Source organism: Oryx dammah, unplaced genomic scaffold (genome assembly GCF_014754425.2).
Source record: "Oryx dammah isolate SB20612 unplaced genomic scaffold, SCBI_Odam_1.1 HiC_scaffold_8, whole genome shotgun sequence".
Taxonomy (NCBI): Eukaryota; Metazoa; Chordata; class Mammalia; order Artiodactyla; family Bovidae; genus Oryx; species Oryx dammah.
The window spans coordinates 18828911-18839069 of record NW_024070192.1 but is presented as its reverse complement, the minus strand read 5'-3'; the positions used below and the strand labels follow the sequence as shown (position 1 = coordinate 18839069).

Genomic DNA, 10159 nt, shown 5'->3' with positions numbered 1-10159 from the left:
AATCCTCTGTTCCCCCACACTGCCTCGCACAATGCAAGGACTCAGTACACATTAAGGAATTGAGTCTCCTCCGCCCATGAACCTTCAGCCTCAGTGTCTTGGCTGGGGCCGTGCCCTCTGCCTAGAATGTCCATGCTCCCTTCTTTACCTGCTGCTGCTGCTGCTAAGTCACTTTAGTCATGTCCGACTCTGTGCAACCCCATAGACAGCAGCCCACCAGGCTCCCCGTCCCTGGGATTCTCCAGGCAAGAACACTGGAGTGGGTTGCCATTTCCTTCTCCAATGCAGGAAAGTAAAAAGTGAAAGTGAAGTCGCTCAGTCATGTCCGACTCTTCGCTCGCGACCCCATGGACTGCAGCCTACCAGGCTCCTCCGTCCATAGGATTTTCCAGGCAAGAGTACTGGAGTGGGGTGCCATTGCCTTCTCTCCCTTCTCTACCTGGTAAACTGCTAATCCACCTCTTTGAAACCCTCCCTAAGCTTGATCCCTCATTCCCACCCACCACAGAGCAAATTACTGCCATCCTTGGTCCCTGTAACACTTTGTACAGAACAGTGTGACCTGCTTATTTGCCCACATGACCACCAGTCTCTGAGCAGCTCGAGTGGGTGTCAGGGTAAGGATCTGAGCCTACGGCTGGCTATGGGCAAACCATTTAACCCCTTGGTGCCTCCATGTCCTCATGTTCAAACACCAACCTGGCTCCAGAGCCCATTGCCCACCCAACTGTGCCACATCGCCTCTGGAGGGCTGGACGATGTAGCCATTTCCCACCTGAGCTCGTGTTCTGGGCCCTGGGACTCTCCTCATGATGCATGGATTCTCTGCAGGGTCTCACTGAGGTCTCCTTGGGGCCTGGAGGCAGCAGCATCCACTGACACCTATCAAAGGCTTGCGGATGATGATAATGGGTTTAGGAGGGCTTATTGGGAGTTAAGGGGGAAAATTACAGGGAAGATCTTGGGGTGGGGTTACCCCAAGATGGGCTGGATTCAAACCTTTGCAAAGGGTCATCTTATGGCAAAGGGAGAGTATTTCTTGAGCCTCTGTTAGTGCCTAGCACTATGAAATGAGACAAGAGTTTTGAAAAAAGCACAAGTCATGGTCCTTGCTTGTGAAGAGTTTACATTTTCATCACGGAGGCATTAGATTCACATTTGGGAAAAAGCTTGACTGAGCTCCTGTGAGCTGGTCCTGACACTTGACTTTGTGTCTATTCTGGTACTGAACATGGCTTAACTGGGTGGGACAGGTGACCCATGAAGAAATGTTAAATGGAAGACATAGAATCAAAAGTCAAAGGAGTGACAGAGACAAAGGGGCCGGACATCTGGGGAGAGGGGATCAGTGGGAGTTGGAATATTTCTGGAAGGTTCAGGGAAGAGGTGACAAGGAACATGAACCCCAAAGAAAGAGCAGGAGTTGTTGGGGGGTGGAAAATGAGGGCAGTAAACTCTGGGGCCACTTGGGAGTCATTAGGGAGTCTGGGAGAGTGGGGGATGGGGATCAAGCAGTCTTCCATGTCAGACTGAGAAGCCTGAACTTGATCCTGGATAGGAGGAGCTATTGAAGGATTTAAAATGTTTTTATTTATTTGGCTGCACTAGGTCTTTGTTGCAGCACGTGGGATCTTTGATCTTCATTGTGTCACTTGGGATCTTTCGTTATGGAATGCGAACTCTAAGTTGTAGCATGTGGGATCTAGTTCCCTGACCAGGAATTGAACCCAGTCACCTTGCATTGGGAGCAGAAGTCTTAACCACTGGACCACCAGGGAAGTCCCGAGGAGTTTTTGAACAGAGGTATGACATGAGGAGAACAGTGTTTTTGGAAGACAGCGTGGGGGCCAGGCTGTGTGGAAAGGAGACTAGGCTGAGGTTAATACAATGGCCGAGGTGAAGGGATGAAGTCTAGGTTTGGAAAGGAAGGGATGAACGTGACCTTTCAAAGGAAGGATGTAATTGCCACAAGGGCCACCATAATACTGTCAAAGGTGCCTCCCAGGTTTGAGCTCTAGTGACCAAGAGAAGAATGTTAACGTTGACAGAAATGACCACATATGGTTGACAAAACAAGACCACATCCTCTCCTCAACAATTCGTTGTCTTTATTAACAATGCTTCTGGATTCTGAAAGAACAGACTGGTATTTCATAAAGCAATATTAACATTGTCATTCTCTACAAGAAAAACTTTTGCATAAATAATTTAAGTGAGAAAATAAATATGTAACTTAACTTTTTAGAAAAAAAAAAACCAAAAAACAAAAACTGCTACTTTCATTCTTGTGGACAAATTCCACTTGAAAAGATTGCAAAAACAACCAGCTGGGCAGGCTTTCACATGGCATGTGCTTCCGTTTAAAAAAAAAAATTCTTTTTTTAAGCAATTAAAAACTGCATAGAAAGTAAGTGGTGCCTGGAAATGATTTTCCAAAAGATTTTTGGATGGCAGCTATTAAGCTTTGCGGTTTCTCAGCGTATATACAGCACTTGTAATTTTTTCCCCAATAATATTATTTTAATGTAAGCTATGCCATCACACGTAACAGCAGTAAGAAGCTCTTTTCCAAACAGAAATGTTTCCTTGAGTGGTAGGCAGGAGGAGGGTCTTGAAAGGGGCCCTCTGGTCTTTGAACCGGTGGTGTCTGCTTCCTTGGACCCACAAGCCCAGTGTGCTGTGACCTTGGGCTTCTCTACAGAAGATGACCTTAAATAAAATACGGCCATGATGGGTACGGGTTGGGGGGGTGGCCGTGGTGCTCTTTGAGTACAGAGAGTAATCTCTGTGCCTCCCGCCACCCTTGGGACCTTACTCTCTGTTCCAATGGATGATGCTGTTTCTGTGTCCTTTGTGATGGAAAGTGGAGGTAGCGAAACATCTGGGATCCCAGGCTGGGATACACCACAGCTTCTCCCACGAGTCTGTCAGCCATAAATAGACTCTTCCTTTTTTCATCTTTGGCTGTCAGATCAGAGGATTACAACTCCGAATTCTGGAAGCGACCCCATCAATGATTCAATCCAAACTCTCTCTCCTCTGCCCATTCAAAGGGCACCCGAGTCCATGGAGTCACGTGACAGCAGATCGCTCCAGATGCTTATCCCACCCCCACTTCCATTTTACAAAGAGGAACTCGAAGTCCAGGAAGACAAGAGCGTACTATCCGAGATCACCTGGCACGCTGGGGGCAGGGGCAGGACTAGAAACCCCATCTAGGGACCTAGTCTTGTGTTCTGGTCACAACAAGGCACTCAAGGCTCTTCTGCCTGGCAGAGAGGTGGGGGAGGGGGAATCGTATCGAACGCTCAACCAGTTCCTGGGCTTCCCTCCACTGCTACCTTAAAACTCCAGGGCAATGAAATGCTTCCTTTTCCGCCTCCTCTCAAGTGGGACCATCAAAAGTAGGCGGCCCCGGCGGGGCGGGTCTGCGTGGCTCAGTGTCTGTGACTCTCAGCGCCCTCCCTTGCCCCCGGGACCCCCTCGGCACAGGCGTGAGGTGGGATGGTTGCTGACCCCGGGATCCACAAGGCCTGCAGCCGGGAAGGTCTCAGCACCCCGCCCCGGCCCCGGGTTGCAGGTATTAAAAATGAAACCCAACCGATCAAACCGCGCGCAGGGGGCGGAAACCTGGGGCGCCCGGGTTGGGGGCCGCCCATGGGGCGGCGGGCCAGCTCTAATAGGCGTTCTCCAGCTCGCCCCGGTTGGCTTTGGTGCTCCGGGCGCGGGGCCGCAGCTTCCGGCCCGTTTGCGGCCGCGCGGCCTCGGGCCCGAAGTCCTTGAGCTCGGACTGGTTGTGGAAACGAGTGAGGCGCTTGCACTTGCACGAGGCTACCAGGCGCACCTTGCGTGCGCGCGGCGCCGCGCCGCCGGGACACAACAGCTGCACCCGCTGCGCGCGGTAGCGGTCGGGGATGCAGCGGAAGTCGGGCCCGCTCGGGCGCCACCACTTGCCACGGCCGATGGCGTTGGGCAGCAGGCGCGCCGGGCCGCACTGGCCGGAACACACCAGCTCGGTGACCGGCTTGGCGCTGCGGCATGGCCCGTCGGTCACGTAGCGGGTGAAGTGCAGCTCCCGGCAGCTGTACTCGGAGGCGTCTGCGGAGAGAGGCGCGCGTGAGGACGGCCACCCGGCCCGGTTCCCCCAAAACCACCCCTGCCTGCCCCAGACCTGCCTCTCCCCAGAGGCTTTTACCCCTGGAGGTCTATTATGGGAAGGGCCCAGATACTCTGGAGCTGGTGGAAAGATCACTGGTCCACCTTCTCGCCCTAAAACTTTGTAGCCAAGTGACTGCTTCGGTTCGAATATCAGTTCCATGACTGTCTGACCTTGGACAAGTTGCTTAACCTCTGTGTGCTTCCTATCTGTAAAACGGGTTGTCTTGAAGATTCAATGAGCCAATCCTTTACATATATAATTCAGGGGATGCTGCCTGGAACATAGTAAGAGCTGGAAGTGTTGGTGCTATTACAGTTATTATTCCTCTCCAAGGGGGTCCTCTTCGCCAGACTTAAGTCACATCTGTCCCACAGGGCCCCTGGCCTCAGCAGGGTAGTTATTAGCCACACCTTCTGAATGGCTCTGACTTCTCCCAAATTCCTTTTCTAGTTGGTTGGGAGGAGTGACAGGGTGCAGAGGGGATGGAGAAAGGAGTAGGGGTTAATTGACGGTAATAAATCAGAGCAGCTACTGAGGAGGAGAGGGATGGGAGGAGAGGTGGAGAGGAGACTGAAGTCCTTAGACTTGAAAGGAGCCGATGGCAGCACCTCCAACCCCCTCATTATCACTGAGGCCGGGAGAAGGAAAAGCTCCTTCCGGAAAGGCAGAGCTGGTCTCCTGACTCTGCGCCTCTGAGGCCCCTGCACCTCCAGTCTCCCACAAAGTGGAAGTTGTGTGCCTGGGCACCATGGGATGTTGAGTGGAGGAGTGAGGGGGGCCAAAGGGCTGCCTTTTACTACTTTTACTACCGTTCCTTCCCTATCAGGGGGCTAAGATCTGACTGAAAACCTAAAGCTTCATTTGCCACAAACACTTATTAAGTACCTGGCGTGTACCAGGCACTGTGCTGGGCGCGTCTCTTCTTCTGTGCTATTCTGTGGACACCCCAGTGGTGGCATAGACCTGCTCCCTGGGCGGGGGAAGATTGGGCTCTAAGGTCTGGCTTGATGCCTGAAGACACCTTGATCATGTCTCCTACTATGGACTTAGACTGGTAGGAGCTTTTTTAAACAGCTGGTCCTCATGTGAGCACCTGTCCATCCCCAAGGGTCTCATAGGGACAGTTTCAATGTGACACAAAGGGATGAAAAATAGTCCTATGACCAAAACCAGAGAGGAGACAGACAAAGCCAGCCCCCCACGCCCCTACCTTGTAGAATAAGCACAGCAGCGGGGGCTGTGGGGGGTTGCCTTCCTCCCCCGGCTGGCCTTTTGTTTCTGGTCTGGTTTGGCACCCTTGCCCCTGCTCCTAGGCCCGCAGGGGTGGTGTGGGGGGACGGCCTGTTTGCCCAGGGAAGGAGGCTTGGGGCTTTCCAAGAATAGCACCCCTAGGTCAGGTGCTTCCTCTGCACAGGGGGACTGTGGAGCATGTGGCTTCCTCTGCGCCTGTGGCATTCATGGGAACCCAGAGAGGTGGACGTCTTGGGTTCCTTACAGCCCATCTCTTGAGTTTACTTGCTCTTCCCTGGGCAGGAGCAGGGGAGAGGCACGGCTCCTCTGGCGTGCCCTCTGCAGAGCCCCCATTCCCAGCTGGTTGGGAGGTGGGGCAGGATGGGATCCCAGGGTCAGGGCCGTGGACTCTTCTCCCACCTGGACTGTGGCCAGAGGGCCTTCCTCTGAAGCATCATTCCGGCCCCCCGCCCCCAGCCATTCCTGCCAGCTGCAGAGCCAGCTGCGCACGCTGCCCCTCAGGCTTCTCTGTGCAGACCCAGCCAGGGACCCAGGTGGGGTCTCTGCCCTTTCACTAGGGTCAGGCTCCCTCCCAGGAAGGAGGCAAGGCTGAGTCTAGGGTGGGGACTCAGGACAGAGGGTGCCACCTGTGTCCACGCCTGGCCCCAAGGATGCTGCTTCCCCTCCAGGGCCTTTACCCAGGTAGCTGCAGCGCCCATTCCTTCAAGGGCCAGCTCACTGGGTAGATCATGGGTGGTGGGGGCTGAAGGGCGTCCCTTTCTCACTGCTTTGCCAGGATTCGCTGTGACTTTTGGCCTCCGACATCCCCCATGTAGTCCCCTTCCAGGGCTGTCTTGTAATTGGATCAAACTAGCTTCAAATCTCAGCTGGCTTAACAAGCCACTTCATCTCTGAAGCCTCCTTGGGAGGAGGACCTTGGGAGTTCCCTGGGGTACGGTCCGGGCATAGTCCATGTAGCGACTGCATCTAGCGGGTGCTCACAGACACGAAGCTCCCTTGCCTTGTCCCCTCCCCAGTGGGGTCAGCAGTTGGACACTACTCCTCTATTCTCAGGAAGGGATTTTTTGAAATCTCCTTTCTGAGCCCCTGAGCCTGTCCCAGTGCTGCACCCACCACCGCAGCCTCCCTCCTGCTCTGGGCTTTCACTCCCAGGACCCTGTCAGCCCCACGCCCTCGCACTTGAGTTCTAAGGATACAGCTGACATGGCATCTTTCCCTGGCCTCCTGGCAAAGTTGTCTGTCCACTGGTGCTGGTAACAATCCCAAAGAGAACCTTCCCAGGACCCTTATGCTAAAAATACTCTCCTGCGTCACATACCTTTGGTCTCAAAGGGGTGGTGGGGAGGTCTCCCTCCGTTCTCCGCCCGGTTCATGGTCTTGTTGTTCTGCTCTGGCAGAGGCTCAGGGTACTCGCCCAGCTCAGGGATGATTTCCGTGGCATCATTCTTGAAGGCCTGCCACCCCTGGCCCTCCACCACGCGGAAGGCTGCATGCACCAGCAGGCAGACGAGACACAGGGCAAGAGAGAGCTGCATAGTGCCAGCTGGAGGAGGGCACTCGGCCTTCCTAGTAGCACAGGCTCGTCCCCAGCCTGGACACGTTTGCCTTTTTAAAGCCCCCTCTGCCTCATGCCAGCCAATGAGGACAGGCTGGGGCAGGGCTGGTCCCATGCTTCCCTCAGCCCAGGAGGAGGGAACGGGGTGTGCTCCAGGCAAGCCCTCCCCAAAGACTCCTCCTTGAGCTCAGAAATCTCCCAAATTGCTGCTGGTGCTCCCAGGTGACCAACGGTGAGGGGGGCGTGTGAGGCAAGCCTGCTCTCAGCGCCTCCCACGTGCAGGCGGCTGCAGTTTTCAGATATCAAAACGAGCTCCAGTTCCTCATCTCTACCTCCCTGGGCCCCTCGGGCTTTCTCAAAACAAACTCGGCACTAGCTTAATGAAGCAAACTACAGCTCTGAGTCCTCTGCAGGTCTTAGCCCTGCTGATCCCATCTCTCAGGCCAAGTTCATTTGTCACTCCACCAAAATAAAACGGTGGTGTCTATTGGCCCCCACGGACCCAGGCAGAGGCAGAAGGCAGCTTTTTAAGAACTCTCATTGGTCTACATGTGGCTCAGCATCAATTATCCTGACCAAGAAGGCCCCTCTTGTCATCATCCCTCTGGAAGGCAAGAGGGAAGTCTGGAGGGTCACAGCAGGGGCTTCTACTTCCGAGGGGGCAGGGATTCTGGTTTCCAGGCCAGGGTGAGAGGTCAACAGGCTCTGGTGATGGAGACAAGGAGGAAACCTCGGCTCAGGCTCCCTGGAGATCTTGTGCTTGGTGACAGGCACTTCTTGGCAGGCTGATGTGCCAAAGGCAGTTATTTCCCGGGCCACGCTGTGGGTAGAAGTGGAGGGCACAAAATCCCTTTTCTTAGCAAAAGTGGAAGCCAGCATTTTTAGTGCTGACATTTCTTTTTCTTGTTTCCCAGACCATTACATTTTTCAAAACCAGCTTTGAGTCCTGTGTGGAAAACCTTGTTGGTGCAGAGCATGGGATGGATGCATTCGGTGAAGCAGTACCAGGTCCAGCTAGCCACAGAGAGCTCAGAAGGAATTGCTACCTTTCCCTGGTGCCTCAGATGGTAAAGAATCTGCCCGCAATGCTGGTGACCTGGGTTCGATCTCTGGGAAGATCCCCTGGAGGAAGGTATGGCAACCCACTCCAGTATTCTTGCCTGGAGAGTCCCATGGACAGAGGAGCCTGGCAGGCTACAGTCCATAACGTTGCAAAGAGTTGGACACGACTGAGCGATTGAGCACACACACACACCCTGGAAAAGAAAGAGGGCCCAGGGAGGGGGAGGAAGATTCACACCTGAGGTGCAGGAAAAGAAAGCAGCACCCGCGGAAGTGTTCGTGGCAGACGGATTGTTTGAGGAGGCACACTCGCTCCAGGCCTCGAAGGAGGCTGGAAAGTGGACTGTGGTATTTGGTATTTTCACTGGGCAATGAATCAGCATACCCCACCTGCAGAGCCTCTGCCACCTGCCTCGACTTGTAAGTCACTGTGTCCATCTGCGGCCGTCTGTCCCTCCTTTCCATCATCCATCACTCGACACATAAATGCAGCTGCTCTGACAGTTTTACAAGCCAGACAGAAGCCCCTGCAGGAAGGGCCCCCTCTGATACCTGCTTCCTAAGTCAGTTTCCTTCAGGGCAGACGAAAACAGCTGTGGCCATTGTTGCGGGTGATCTATCTCTCCCAACAGAGCTGGCCGTGTTGTGAGAAGGGGCCCTCGGAACCCTCTCCCCTTGTCTGTGACCTTCCAGCCTCCTTTTCCCTGACTTTGGAATGTGGACCGTTAACCCTATTGTGGCCAGACTTCTTGCCCTGGAGTTCTGAGAGGGCAGTTCTGATGTCTGGATTCCTTGAACTGGAGGGACTTGATGCTGGAGCCCCACCTGCTGTTGGGGTCTGCAGCTCATTCCTAGGAAATGGAGACTGAGGGGACCATCCTTGTAACACTTCTGCCATCTGCTGGAGACAGAAGGAGGAGCCAGCGATCAGAGGATGACGAGGCTGGGGATTTCATCATTTGAAACAGAAGTAATGTTTTAGAGAAAGTGAGAGGGAGAGAAAAGAAGGAGAAGGAAGAGAAGAAGGATCCAGTGGACTTGAACCTGTAAATTAGCTCCATTCTTTTGAATTACTCTCTGCCAAGGTATAGCCATGCTTTTCACAGAATAGCTCAGCGAGAACCTGCTGTGAGGCCATCTGCTTTTTCACTGAACACTGATTCAGTTTTATATTTATTCAGTCCACAGACCTGTCATTGTTCAGAGCTAGACATTACTCCCCAGAGTTAAACCCTCAGGGTTTTAGCTGACTTCTGTCGTTGGTAGTTTAGGTTATTTCCGATGTTCCTCTATCCTCAGCAGGGATGCTATGAACATCCTTGGACAAAGTCATATATTGAGTTAAACTTTTTATTTTGGAGTCATGGTAAATTCACATGCACTTGTAAGAATATAGAGAAAATTTCCTGTTCCCTCTGCCCATTTTCTCTTGATGATAACATCTTGCAAAAGCCAGGATACTGACATTGGTACAGTTTACCAGTCTTATTCAGATTTCCCCAGTTTTACTTGTATGTGTGTGTGTGTCTTAGTTCTATGCAACTTTATCATGTATTGGTTCAAGTAACAACCATTATGGTCAAGACAAAGAACCACTCTGACTACAAAGATGCCTCTCATTGCCCTTTTATAATCATGCCCTCCTCCTTCACTTCTAACCCTATGGCACCACAAATCTATTCCCCATTTCTACAGTTTTGTCATTTCAGGTATATAAATGGAATCAGTCAGGATGTAACCTTTTAGGACTGGATTTTCCCACTGAGCCTCATTCTCTGGAGACTCATCTGAGCTGTTGCATGTATCAACAGTCTGGTCCTCTTTATTGCTGAGTAGTCAATCCTAAAGGAAATCAGTCCTGAATATTCATTGGAAGGATTGATGCTGATGCTGAAACTCCGGTACTTTGGACACCTGATGAGAAGAACCGACTCATTGGAAAAGACCCTGATGCTGGGAAAGACGGAAGGCAGGAAGAGAAGGGGACAACAGAGGATAAGATGGTTGGATGGCATCACCGATTTGATGGACATGAGTTTGAGCAAGCTCTGGGAGTTGGTGATGGACAGAGAAGCCTGGTGTGCTGCCGTCCATGGGGTTGCAAAGAGTCAGACATGACCGAGCAACTGAAC

General features: G+C 52.7%; 1 protein-coding gene across 1 annotated transcript; it reads right to left on the bottom strand.

Moving 5' to 3' along the window:
• Positions 1-2088: 2088 nt before the first annotated feature.
• SOST (sclerostin) lies at positions 2089-7135 on the bottom strand. The gene is made up of 2 exons (XM_040245214.1): positions 6729-7135; positions 2089-4098 (listed from the first exon to the last, which is right to left on the bottom strand). The coding sequence occupies exons 1-2, from the start codon at positions 7078-7080 to the stop codon at positions 3677-3679; spliced, it is 774 nt and encodes a 257-aa protein (XP_040101148.1). The 5' UTR covers positions 7081-7135; the 3' UTR covers positions 2089-3676.
• Between the last annotated feature and the right edge of the window lie 3024 nt (positions 7136-10159).

What these genes read in the sequence shown, in the direction of transcription:
- SOST (XM_040245214.1), bottom strand. Translation starts at nt 7,080, where the DNA reads ATGGGACCAGCCCTGCCCCAGCCTGTCCTCATTGGCTGGCATGAGGCA. An exon ending in CCACCCCTTTGAGACCAAAG is followed by an intron (nt 4,099 to 6,728) that starts GTATGTGACGCA and finishes CTCTCTCCGCAG; the next exon opens with ACGCCTCCGAGTACAGCTGC.